This window comes from Macaca nemestrina, chromosome 7 (assembly GCF_043159975.1).
Source record: "Macaca nemestrina isolate mMacNem1 chromosome 7, mMacNem.hap1, whole genome shotgun sequence".
NCBI classification, from domain to species: domain Eukaryota; kingdom Metazoa; phylum Chordata; class Mammalia; order Primates; family Cercopithecidae; genus Macaca; species Macaca nemestrina.
In genome coordinates, this window is record NC_092131.1 from 161466625 (window position 1) to 161480699 (window position 14075).

Below are 14075 nucleotides of genomic sequence, written 5' to 3' on the forward strand. Positions count from 1 at the left end.
TATTCACTTGAAAAACAGTTCAAGAATGTCATAAATCAAAAAAACTTCTGTCACTAATAGAATTCGCATCTCAACATACCAGCTTGTTCCAATGTGAAGCATTTTGCTTATAAAGAATCCTAAAGTCTGTCAATGATCGCTGCTATAAACTTGTAGCTACTGTTATTATTATTATTATTATTATTTTTGGGATGAAGTCTCATCCTGTTGCCAGGCTGCCAGGCTGGAGTGCAGTGGCGCAATCTTGGCTCACTGCAGTCTCCGTCTTCTGGGTTCAAGCAATTCTCTTGCTTCAGCCTTTGCCTCAGCCTCCCGGTTAGCTGGGAATACAAGTGCGCGCTACCACGCCCAGCTAATTTTTTTGTATGTTATTTTAATAAAAGTTCCTGGCCAGATGCGGTAGCTCACGTCTGTAATCCCAGGACTTTGGGAGGCCGAGGCGGGCAGATCACGGGGTCAGGAGATAGAGATCATCCTGGCTAATACGGTGAAAACCCGCCTCTACTAAAAATAAAAAATTAGCTGGGTGTGGTGGCGGGTGCCTGTAGTCCCAGCTACTCGGGAGGCTGAGGCAGGAGAACGGCATGAACCCAGGAGGTGGATTTCTCAGTGAGCCAAGATCGTGCCTGGGTGACAGAGTGAGGCTCTGTCTCAAAAAAATAAATAAATAAATAAATAAATAAATAAAGTTTCCAATTCAGTTCAAAGTCATATTTCACATTTTTAGAATAGCATTTATAAAAGCAGCAAAGCTATTATAGTCTCAATATATATATTAGTATTTTGTTAATAAATGGAGAAAATAAATTTCTAACGGAGATAAAAGATCTCTTGTAGAGGATATATGCAGGCACACAGATGCAAAATCAAACAGTAAAGCACACCTAAACCGACTGCTCATTGAGTGTAAGATCCTCTTTCATTCAAAATAAACATTCTCAGCTGGTGCGGTGGTTCATGCCTGTAATCCCAGCACTTTGGGAAGCTGAGGTGGGTGGATCACTTGAGGTCAGGAGTTCAAGACCAGCCTGGCCAACATGGTGAAACCCCGTCTCTACTAAAAATACAAAACTTAGCCCGGCCTGTTGGCGGGCACCTGTAATCCCAGCTACCTGGGAGGCTGAGGCAGGTGAATTGCTCGAATCCAGGATGAGGCAGTTGCAGTGAGCTGAGATGGCACCACTACACTCCAGCCTGGGCAACATCGCAAGACTCTTGTCTCAATTAAAACAAACAAAGAAACAAACAAACAAACAAACATTCTCAGGGAAATCCTGACCCAGCCAACTCTTTCCAACAACATGAAGATATAAAATTTGCCAGTTTTGTTCAGTGACGAACCCCAGTGCATTGTATAGTACCTGGCAGATATAGGTGCTCAATAAATATCTGTTAAATGAACAGAATCAGGCAAATCTGAAATATCTTACATTTCTGATTTTAAAACTATGTAATTCTTTTTAAAAATTTTTAATATTCTTTTTCTTCTACTTCTAAAACACAGATAATTCTTAAAGATTATTTTATTTCTTTTCTGTTAGATTGGTTCAAATTTAGTTGGATAGTCCCAGATGAGTATGACATAAACATTATTCTGAGTTTTAAAGTCTGATTTACCTAAGGGAATCTAGATATATCTAATTTGTAAATCAGTCTGCAGTATTTATGTATACCATAGCAATGAGCTATCTTCTAAGTAAAACCATGTTCTTTCATATACGTAAACAAGCGTAAATGTGGTAAAATTATACACTCAAAGGCAATCTGATTTCAGGCACTATATACAGATTGAGTACCCCTTATCTGAAATGCTTGGGACCAGAAGTATTTTGGATTTTGGACTATTCAGATATATGAGAAATCTTGCGGGTGAAACCCAAGCCTAAACGTAAAATTCATTTATGTTTCATATATACCTTGTACACATAGTTTGAAGGTAATTTTATACAATATTTTAAACAATTTTGTGCATGAAACAAAGTTTGTGTAAAGTACTTAAGTATTTACGTGTGGAATATTCCACTTGCATCATGTTTGTGGCTAAAACGTTTTGGATTTTGGAGCATTTCAGATTTCTAATTTCCATATTAGGGTTACTCAACTTCCATAAATCTCAAAAGGGTTATTTTCTTTTGAAGATGTTCTCTAGCAATCAACTTATGATATCATAATCTAATAATTACTGTTTATTCTTATTAAGGACCTACTTTTTCCTAAGAATGGTATGAAAACAATTTATATACGCCATTTCTATTGTTCATATCTATTGGCTGAGTAGGTTTTATTAAGCCCACTTGATGGATTTGGAAATGAAGGTTAAATGACTTACCCAAGGCTACACAGCTAGTGTTGAAGCCAAGATTGAGCTTCAATCTGACTACAAGGCCAAAGCTCTTTCTCCCACATCACACTGCCAATTAATGCCATCAACTTACCCCATGCCAGTGTTATTCTAATCAAAACGTTACCACACAAACTATTCACTAATCCCTCCCCTCCCCTCCCCTCCCCTCAAAAAAACACACATAAAAATTAAAGCCTTCATACTCTTCAATCTTTTGGCGACGAGCCTCACAATCTTCTCTATAAATCTGTATCTTGGGTCGGTAAACATATTGACTTAACATCAGGTCTTCTGGAGTAGGTGGTGTGTTTATAGTAAACTGGAAAAAAAACAATTCAGTCCCTGAGAACTGGTATCTTGCAGACAAAACCATATATAAGAATTAACTCAAATTTCAGACTGCCTATTTTAAAACGTTCTATAAAGAAAAATTTGAATACTCCATCAAGTTCATAATGCCAGTAAGCAAAAAATTGGAATCTGAATTCAAGTCTCTGACTTCTAAGTCCCTTTCCCCATAGATGTTTACTGGAATTGTGTTTTTTCTTACTCACATGGGAATGACAGTAGTTTGAATATGGCTATGTGTTAAGAAAATAAATATTGTCGGCCGGGTGCGGTGGCTCACGCCTGTAATCCCAGCACTTTGGGAGGCCGAGACGGGCGATCACGAGGTCAGGAGATCGAGACCATCCTGGCTAACACGGTGAAACCCCGTCTCTACTAAAAAATACAAAAAAACTAGCCGGGCGAGGTGGCGGGCGCCTGTAGTCCCAGCTACTCGGGAGGCTGAGGCAGGAGAATGGCGTGAACCTGGGGGGCGGAGCTTGCAGTGAGCTGAGATCCGGCCACTGCACTCCAGCCTGGGCGACAGAGTGAGACTCCATCTCAAAAAAAAAAAAAAAAAAAAAAAGAAAGAAAGAAAATAAATATTACCTAAAAATTCAAACTTACCAGGAACGCTTTTAAATTTTTTTTTTTTAAGCCAGTTTCCTAGTAACTATTCCTATTCTCTAGCCATAATCCTTACTCTATTCCAGGCTGAACTCAACTTTTCTGGCATATCCTCCAATTATAAAATAAGGCAGGGAAAATTTGGTTATTTAAAAATGTTTTTATAGCACTAATCCAATGGCTTTGATGTCCTTGATGCAGTATTGAAAAAAATCAAGTCAGGGCCGGGTTTGGTGGATCACACCTGTAATCCCAGCACTTTGGGAGGTGGCAGGCAGATCACCTGAGGTCAGGAGTTTGAGACCAGCCTGGCCAAATGGTGAAGCCCTGTCTCTTCTAAAAATACAAAAATTAGCTGGGCGTGGTGGCACACGCCTATAGTCCCAGATACCCTGGAAGCTGAAGCAGGAGAACTGCTTGAGCCCGGGAGGTGCAGGTTGCAGTGAGCCAAGATTCCACCACTGCACTCCAGCCTGGGCAACAGAGCAAGATTCCGTCTAAAAAAAAAAAAAAAAAAGAAAAGAAAGGAAAGAAAGAAAAGACAAAAATCAAGTCAGCTCCTTATTTACAAAAATCAAACAAAACCCCACAAATGAACCTCCAACTCCGAGGCTCAAGTGCTCTTCCTGCCTCATCCTCTCCAGTAGCTAGGAGTACAGGTGTGTCACCATGCCTGGCTAATTTTAAAATTTTTTGTAGAGATGGGGTCTTGCTACGTTGCCCAGCAATTCGTTGTTTCGAATTCCTGGCCTCAAGTGATTCTCCTGCCTCGACCTCCCAAAGCACTAGGATTACAGATGTTAGCCACTGTCTCCAGCTATGACTAGACTTTTTTTGTTTTTTTGAGATGGGGTCTGGCTGTCACCTAGGCTGCAGTGTAATGGTGTGATCAAGGCTGACTGCAGCCTCAGCCTCCCAGGATCAAGCAATTCCCCAGCCTCAGTCTGCCAAGAAGCTAGGACTACAGGTGCATGCCAGCCACCATGCTTGGCTAATTAAAACAAAATTTTTTTTCCTTTTTTTTTTTTTGAGATTAAGTTTTGCTCTTGTTGCTCAGGCTGGAGTACAGTGGAGTGATTTCAGCTCATTGTAACCTCCACCTCGTGGCTTCAAGCAATTCTCCTGCCTCAGCCTCCACAGTAGCTGGGATTACCGGTGTGTGCCACCATGCCTGGCTACTTTTGTATTTTTAGTAGATATGGGGTTTCACCATGTTGGCCAGGCTGGTCTCGAACCCCTGGCCTCAGGTGATCTGCTCACCTCGGCTTCCCAAAGTGCTGGGATTACAGACATGAGCCATCGTGCCCGGCCAAATTTTTTTTTTTTTAGGTATAGGGTTTTGCTGTGTTGCCCAGGATGGTCTCAAACTCCTAGACTCAAGTGATCCTCTTGCTCTGGTCTCCCGAAGTGCTGGGATTATGAGCATGAGCCACTGCACCCAGCCAAAAAAAAAAAAAAAAAAAAGATTTTTAAGGCTAGACTTAAACATAAAAATCAAAACTATATGTACTGGTTAAAAAAGAAATGGAAGGCTGGGCACAGTGGCTCATGCCTTTAATCCCAGCACTTTAGGAGGCTGGGGCGGGCAGATCACCCGAGTTTGGGAGTTCATAACCAGTCTGACTAACAATAGAGAAACCCTGTCTCTACTAAAAATACAAAATGAGCCGGGTGTGGTGGCACATCCTGTAATCCCAGCTACTCGGGAAGCTGAGGCAGGAGAAGCGCTTGAACCCGGGAGGTGGAGGTTGCAGTGAACTAAGATAGCGCCATTGCACTCCAGCCTGGGCAACAAGAGCAAAACTCTGTCTCAAAAAAAAAAAGAAAAAAGAAAAAAAAAAAGAAATGGCAGACAGGCATGGTGGTTCACGCCTGTAATCCCAACACTTTGGGAGGCCAAGGCAGGCAGATTGCCTGAGCTCAGGAGTTCGAGACCAGCCTGGGCAACACAGTGAAACCCTGTCTCTACTAAAAATACAAAAAAAGTAGCCAGGCGTGGCAGCATGCACCTGTAGTCCCAGCTACTCGGGAGACTGAGGCAGAAGAATTGCCTGAACCTTGAACCCAGGAGGCAGAAGTTACAGTGAGCCAAGATCACGCCACTGCACTCCAGCCTGGGTGACAGAGCGAGACTCCATCTCCAAAAAGAAAAGAAGAGAAGAAAAGAGGGAAGAGGGAAAAGGGAATACATACTGAAATGTATTCGGTTTGTAGGGAAATGTATTCAGTATGTAAGGAAATGTATTCAGTATGTAGGGAAATGTATTCAGTATGTAAGGAAATGTATTCAGTATGTAGGGAAATGTATTCAGTATGTAGGAAATACATACTGAAATACTTATAGATTGATTGATGATGCTTGGGATTTGCATCACAATAATGGGGGGCAGGGGAAATGGAGGGTTAGGTAGAGAGAAAACAAGAATTGATAATTTTGAGACAAGGTCTCACTCTGTTGCTCAGGCTGGAATGCAGTGGCGCAATCTCAGCTCACCGTAGCCTCCATCTCCCTGGTTCAAGTGATTCTCCCACTTCAGCCTTGCGAGTAGCTGGGACTACAGGCATGCACCACCACTTTCAGCTAATTTTAGAATTTTTTTGGTAGAGAGGGGTTTCACCATGTAGGCCAGGCTGGTCTCGAACTCCTGACCTCAAGTGATCCTCCTGCCTAGGCCTCCCAAAGTACTGGGATTACAGGTATAAGCCATAGTACCAAGACAAGAGGTGATAATTTCTGAAGTTGAGTGACAGACACACAGGGGGTTAATAAAACTATTCTCTATTTTCTGATATGTTTGAAATTTCCTATAATACTAAAACTTTTTTTAAAAAGGAGGTTTCATCATAAACTTTCATAACAGATAAAGTGAAGCACAAGACCACGTTTCCAGAGATCTGACAGGAACTCACGCCTGTAATCCCAGCACTTTGGCACTTTGGGAGGCCGAGGTGGGCAGATCACCTGAGGTCAGCAGTTCGAGACCAGCCTGGCCAACATGGCGAAATCCCATGTCTACTAAAAATAGAAAAATTAGCCAGGCATGGTGGTGGGCACCTGTAACCCCAGCTACTGGGGAGGCTGAGGCAGGAAGAATCACTTGAACCCGGGAAGTGGAGGTTGCAGTGAGCCGAGATCCCGCCACGGCACTCCAGCCTGGGCGACAGAGTGAGACTCCGACTCAAAAAAAAAAAAACCAAAAAAAACCACAAGAGTTCCTCAACCTTATAGAAGATGTGAGTTATAGTGCTTTGGCCTGAGTCACTACATGACCATGCAGGGGGGTCATGGGCCTCTACAATAGCATCTTCTGCTCATGCTGCCAACTGAGTTCCTGCCACAGTACGTATACATGGGAGCTGTGTACATGTCTATGAGGGCTGGTACACATCTCTCCCCCTGCCTCAAGAATACATTCCCCAGGTGGGTGCGGTGGCTCACACCTATAATCTCAGCACTTTGGGAGGCCAAGGTGGGCAGATCATCTGAGGTTGGGAGTTTGAGACCAGCCTGATCAATGTGTGGAAACTCCACCTCTGCTAAATATACAAAATTAGCCAGGCATGGTAGTACATGCCTGTAATCCTAGCTACTTGCGAGGCTGAGGCAGGAGAATCACTTGAACCCGGGAAGCGGAGGTTGCAGTGAGCCGAGATCGTGCCACCGCACTCCAGCCTGGTCAAGAAGAGCGAAATTTCATCTCAAAAAAAAAAAAAAAAATTCCCAAATTCCTCTACCTTAAAAGAGCCACAGTCATTCAAATCCTGAAACAGATTCCCATAGCCATGAACCTCATTTTCCATGTTCCATATATAATCCATCTCTTTGGCCTTTTCCTATTTTGGGATTTTCTTTTTTTTTTTTTTGAGACGGAGTCTCGCTCTGTCGCCCAGGCTGGAGTGCAGTGGCCGCATCTCAGCTCACTGCAAGCTCCGCCTCCCGGGTCTACGCCATTCTCCTGCCTCAGCCTCCCGAGCAGCTGGAACTACAGGCACCTGCCACCTCACCCGGCTAGTTTTTTGTATTTTTTAGTAGAGACGGGGTTTCACCATATTAGCCAGGCTGGTCTCGATCTCCTGACCTTGTGATCCGCCCGTCTCGGCCTCCCAAAGTGCTGGGATTACAGGCTTGAGCCACCGCGCCCGGCGGGATTTTCAACTTCTTTCCTGAGGTACCCTGAACTCTCTTCCCATTTTGATAGATTTGTTCCCAGATGTATTTTCTTATCATTGCCCCTCCTGACTTCAGCAAGACCTGGGAGGAAAGGGGAAGATTCATAAACATCAATTTGTCAAGGATCAATTCGTAAAGCATCCTCTCCCTCCTTCACCCTGCCAGCATCCTCTCTGTTCCTATCCTTCCCCTCTGCTCTCCTCTGTTTGGTCTTGGTCCCCTGATACTCTTTCTACTTTTCTTATAAAGGGAAAGTAGGCCGGGCGCGGTGGCTCAAGCCTGTAATCCCAGCACTTTGGGAGGCCGAGACGGGCAGATCACGAGGCCAGGAGATCGAGACCATCCTGGCCAACACGGTGAAACCCCGTCTCTACTAAAAATACAAAAAATTAGCCGGGCGTGGTGGCGGCACCTGTAGTCCCAGTTACTCAGGAGGCTGAGGCAGGAGAATGGCGTGAACCTGGGAGGCGGAGCTTGCAGTGAGCTGAGATCTGGCCACTGCACTCCAGCCTGGGCGACAGAGCCAGACTCCGTCTCAAAAAAAAATAAAATAAAATAAAAGGAAAGTAAAAAGAGTATTAGCCCCTGGATGCACACTTAAGCACCTTTCTCCTCCCTATCTATAGCTGAGGCAAGAGGATTCTACTGGCAAGGGGTAGCTACCATGGCAATGAGGCTGAAGCCCAAAAGGGGTGTGTCCATCTTCCCAATTTCTATTCTTGATTTACCTTTCCCATTCGAATATATAATTTTCCAGGAATTGATTTGTTTCTAAACAGCTTTATGGAGATATAATTCATGTACAATGCAATCCATCCATTTAAGTATACAATTAAATGAATTTTAAAGTATATTCAAGTGCCAGGTGCGGTGGCTCATGCCTGTAATCCCAGCACTTTGGGAGGCCAAGGTGGGCAGATCACGAGGTCAAGAGTTCGAGACCAGCCTGGCCAAAAGGGTGAAACCCTGTCTTTCCTAAGAACACAAAAATTGGCCAGGTGTGGTGGCATGTGCCTATAATCCCAGGTACTTGGGAGGCTGAGGCAGGAGAATCTCCTGAACCTGGGAGGCAGAGGTTGCAATGAGCCGAGATCGTGCCACTGCACTTCAGCCTGGGCAACAAGAGTGAAACTCGGTCTCAAAAACAAACAAACAAACAACAACAATAACAAAAACCTAAGATACAAACACACACATTAGCCTAGGCCTACACAGGGTCAAGATCATTAATATCATTGTCTTCCACCTCCACTTCTTGTTCTACTGGAAGGTCTGGAGGAACAGTAACACCCATAGAGCCATCATCTCCTATGATAACAATGCCTTCTTTTGGAATAACTCCTGCAGGACTTGCCTGAGGCTGTTTTACAGTCAATTTGTTTTATTTATAAGTTGGAGCACACTCTAAAATAACAATAAGGGCCAGGCATAGTGTCTTGCACCTGCAATCCTAGCACTTTGAGGGGTAAGATAGGATTGCTTGAGGCCAGGAATTTGAGACCAACCTGGTCGACATAGCGAGACCGCATCCCTACAAAATATTTAAAAATTAGCCAGGTGTGGTGGCTTGTGCATATAATCCTAGCTACTTGGGAGGCTGAGGCAAGAGAATCACTTGAGCACCAGAGTTTGAGGCTGCAGTGAGACAAGGTCACTATACTCTGGCCTGGGTGACACAGTGAGATTCTGGTTCAAAAAAATAAAGTAACATAACAATAAAGAGTACAGTATAGCAAATACATAAAACAGCAACCTAATGGTTTGTTATCTTTATCAAGTACTATGTTACTGTACATAATTATAGGTACTACCCTTTAATAGGAATGGCAGCGCAGGTTTGTTTACATTAGCATCACCACAAACATGTGAGTGATGTGTTATGCTATAACATTACAATGTCACTAGACAATGGGAATTTTCCAGCTCCATTATAATTTTTTTTTTTTTTTTTTTGAGACAGAGTTTTGCTCTGTTGCCCAGGCTGGAGTGCAGTGGCATGACCTCGGCTTACTGCAGCCTCCACCTCCTGGGTTCGAGTGATTCAGTAGCTGGGACTCCAGGCACGCGCCATTATGCCTGGCTAATTTTTGTAGAGACAGGGTTTTGCCATGTTGGCCAGGCTGGTCTCAAACTCCTGGCCTCAAATGATCCACCTGCCTTGGCCTCCCAAAGTGCTGGGATTATAGGTGTGAGTCACCATGCCTGGCCTCCATAAAAATCTTTTGGGACCACCTGTGTATATGTGGTCCACTGTTGACCAAAATGTCCCTATGCAGCACATGACTGTTATTTGGAAAAATATCTTTTCAGATCCTTTGATCATTTTTAAATTGGGTTGTATTTTATTTATTTATTTAAATAGAGATGGGGTCTCACTATGTTGCCCAGGCTGGTCTCAAACCCCTGAGCTCAAGCAGTCCTCTAGTCTAGGCCACTCAAAGTGCTAAGATTAAAGGCATGAGCTACCAAGCCAGGCCTAAATTGGATTGTATTTTTATTATTGAGTTGTAAGAGTTCTTTATCTATTTTGGATAAAGCTTCTTATCAGATGTATGACTTCAATTGTTTTCTTGCATTCTGTCATTCTGTGGGTTGCCTTTTCACTTTCGTTTTTTTTTGTTGTTTTTTTTTTTTGAGACAGGGTCCAGCTCTATCTCCAAGGTTGGAGTGCAGTGGTACAATCTTGGCTCCTTGCAAGTTCTGCCTCCTGGGCTCAAGTCATCCTCCCACTTCAGCCTCCCGAGAAGCTGAGACTATAGGCATGTGCAACCAGGCCTGGCTAATTATTTTATTCTGTACAGGATTTTACCTGTTGCCCAGTCTGGTCTCAAACTCCTAGGGTCAAGCAATCCTCCCACCTCAGCCTCCCAAAGTGTTGGGATTACAGATGTGAGCCATGGCACCCAGCAAAAACTTATTTTGACCTCTTTTAATCTATGAGTATGTATTCTTTCTTAATCTTCTATAGTTCGGCTTTCTCTTTTTTCATTCATTCATTTAATTAAAAGATGTGGGAGGGGTCTCGCTATGTTGCCCAGGCTGATCATGAACTCTTGGTTTTAAGTGATCTCCCCTCCTCAGTCTCCCACGTAGCCAGAATTACAGGAACCAGCCAGTGTGCGCAGCTGCTTGTTTCTTCTTAATTAGACTCCTCAGGAGTTTTCTAATTTTATCATCTTTTCAAAGTATAGCTTTTGGATTTATTCTTTTGTTGTTGTTGAGATGGGGTCTTGTTCTGTTGACCAGGCTGGAGGGCAGTGGTGCAATCATGGCTCACTGCAGCCTTGAACCCCTGGGCTCAAGAGATCCTCCCATGACAGCCTCCTGAGTAGTTGGGACCACAGGCACAGGCCACTACACTTGGCCAATTTTAAAATTTTCTGTAGAGACAGGGTCTCCCTATTTTCCCGAGGCTGGTCTCAAATTCCTGAGCTCAAGCATTCCTCTCGCCTTGGTCTCTCAAAGTGCTGAAATTATAGGTGTGAGCCACCACGCCTGGCCTGGATTTATCCTTTCCACCAATTTTTGTTTTCCATTTCATTAGCTCCACTTTTTACCTATATTAATTCTATCTTTCTATTTTTTTTGTGGATATTATGAGTATTAAAAATATCCTGGCTGTCCGGGCGTGGTGGCTCAAGCCTGTAATCCCAGCACTTTGGGAGGCCGAGACGGGCGGATCACGAGGTCAGGAGATCGAGACCATCCTGGCTAACACGGTGAAATCCTGTCTCTACTAAAAAAGTACAAAAAAACTACCTGGGCGAGGTGGCGGGCGCCTGTAGTCCCAGCTACTCGGGAGGCTGAGGCAGGAGAATGGCGTAAACCCGGGAGGCGGAGCTTGCAGTGAGCTGAGATTCAGCCACTGCACTCCCGCCTGGGCGACAGAGCGATACTCCGTCTCAAAAAAAAAAAAAAAAAGCAAACAAAAAAAAATATCCTGGCTGGGCATGGTGGCTCATGCCTGTAATTATAGCACTTTAGGAGGCCAAGGTGGGTAGACTGCTTAAGCCCAGGAGCTCAAGAACAGCCTGGGCAACGTAGCAAGATCTCGTCTCTAAAAGTAAATAAATAAATAAAAATTTCTTTAGTTTTAGACTCCATGACAACAAAGATATCTAAGGCTTTTAATTCCTGCTAAGTATAGCTTTTGCTATATGTCCCACAGATCAGCCATTAAATATTCTCCTTTACTAAGTTTCAACTTATCTGATCTAGGAATTATCTAGAAGTGTTTCCTGTTTTTTTACCCAACTATGTTGTCTACAACAGCAGTTCCCAACCTTTTTGGCACCAGGGACCAGTTTCATGGAAGACAATTTCTCCAAGGACCAGGATGAGGGGACAGCCTCAGGATGATTCAAGCACACTACATTTATTCTGAACTTTCTTTTTTTTTGAGACAGGATCCGGATCTGTTGCCTAAGCTGGAGTGCAGTGGTGCAATACTGGCTCAATGCAACCTCTACTTCCTGGGCTCAAGCCATCCTCCCACCTCAACCTCCCGAGTAGCTGGGACTACAGGTGTGTGCCACCATGCCCAGCTAATTTTTGTATTATTTTAGAGACAGGTTTAGCCATGTTGGTCAGACTGGTCTTGAACTCATAAGCTCGGGTGATCTGTCTGGCTGGGCCTCCCAAAGTGCTGGGATTACAGGTGTGAGCCACCATGCCTAGTCTAAACTTTATATTATTACTACATTGTAATATATAATGAAATAATTATATAACTTATCGTAATATAGAATCTGTGGGAGCCCTAAGATTATTTTCTTGCAACCGGTCCCATCTGGGAGTGATAGGAGGCACTGACAGATAATCATGCATTAGATTCTCATAAGGGGTGCGCAACCTAGATCCTTCATGTGTGCAGTTCACAATAGGGTTCGCACTTCTATGAGAATCTAATGCCACTGCTGATCTGAAAGGAGGCAGAGCTCAGTTGGTAATGCAAGCAATGGGAAGTGGCTGTAAATACAGATGAAGCTTTGTTCGCTCCACCACCATTCACCTCCTGCTGTATGGCCCAGTTCCTAACCCCAGGGGTTGGGGACACTTTGTCTACAAGATACTGTGTTTCTTAATTTCTAAGAATCTCAGAATGTTTTGGTTCTTTTATTAGTTCTAAATTGTATTGGATCAAGATTAGATGATGTAGTCTCTATAAAACCTCCATTTAAAAAAATTTTTTTTTTTTTTTTTTTTGAGACGGAGTCTCGCTCTGTCCTCCAGGCTGGAGTGCAGTGGCCGGATCTCAGCTCACTGCAAGCTCCGCCTCCCGGGTTTACACCATTCTCCTGCCTCAGCCTCCCGAGTAGCTGGGACTACAGGCGCCCACCACCTCGCCCGGCTAGTTTTTTGTATTTTTTAGTAGAGACGGGGTTTCACCGTGTTAGCCAGGATGGTCTCGATCTCCTGACCTCGTGATCTGCCCATCTCGGCCTCCCAAAGTGCTGGGATTACAAGCTTGAGCCACCGCGCCCGGCCAAAATTTATTAATGTTTTCTTTGTGGCCAAGAGTATAACTAACTTTTGGAAATGTTTGATAGACTTAAGAGAAAAAGGCCGGGCGCGGTGGCTCAAGCCTGTAATCCCAGCACTTTGGGAGGCCGAGGCGGGTGGATCACGAGGTCAGGAGATCGAGACCATCCTGGCTAACATGGTGAAACCCCGTCTCTACTAAAAATACAAAAAACTAGCTGGGCGTGGTGGTGGGCGCCTGTAGTCCCAGCTACTCGGAGGCTGAGGCAGGAGAATGGCGTAAACCCGGGAGGCGGAGCTTGCAGTGAGCCGAGATCGCGCCACTGCACTCCAGCCTGGGTGACACAGTGAGACTCCGTCTCAAAAAAAAAAAAAAAAAAAAAAAAGAAGAGAGAAAAAATATTCCTATGTAAGGAATATAAGTTTTTCTATTAATCTTTTAAATTGAGTTTGTTGATTGTATTATTCAAATATTTATGATTTTTATCCAGTTTACGTATTTTTGATTTTGAAAACTGTTCATTAAAAACCTCTGCTACCTTTAGATTTTTATAATGGAGGAAAAAGCACATTTAGTTTTGTAATCAGGAAAATGTATCAAAAAAATAGATGGCAAGGAATGAAGGGAAAATTCAAATTTTATCTTATCAAAATCCATGATAAAAAAAATTCATGTGAAAATTTTTGTTTTTTGTTTATGCTAATAACAAATCTCTCTACTATAAGAAAACTCTTGGCCGGGCATGGTGGCTCACACTTGTAATCCCAGCACTTTGGGAGGCTGAGGCAGGCGGATCACGAGGTCAGGAGTTCAAGACCAGGCTGGCCAATACAATGAAACCCTGTCTCTACAAAAATACAAAAATTAGCTGGGCGTGGTGGCACGTGCCTGTAGTCTCAGCTACTCAGGAGGCTGAGGCAAGAGAATCACTTGAACCCAGGAGGCAGAGGTTGCAGTGAGCCAAGATCATGCCGCTGCACTCCAGCCTGGGCAACAGAGCGAGACTCCATCTCAAAAAAAAAAAAAAAAAAAAAAGCAAACTCTCTATAGGAAAATTTGCTCTCTTCCATTTTTTTTGTGCTTTTAAATAAATGTTTGCTTTGATGCAGTTTAGTAAAAAGTGC

General features: G+C 43.7%; 1 protein-coding gene across 3 annotated transcripts in view; it reads right to left on the reverse strand.

The window, feature by feature from the left end:
• The window catches only part of LOC105493188 (kinetochore scaffold 1), a 76620-nt gene that overhangs the window by 22546 nt on the left and 39999 nt on the right, over positions 1-14075 (reverse strand). For all 3 annotated transcript variants that reach the window (XM_071067090.1, XM_071067089.1, XM_071067088.1), the window contains exon 14: positions 2548-2663. In XM_071067090.1, coding sequence (XP_070923191.1) covers positions 2548-2663 — 116 coding nt within the window. The remainder of the gene's footprint in view (positions 1-2547; positions 2664-14075) is intronic.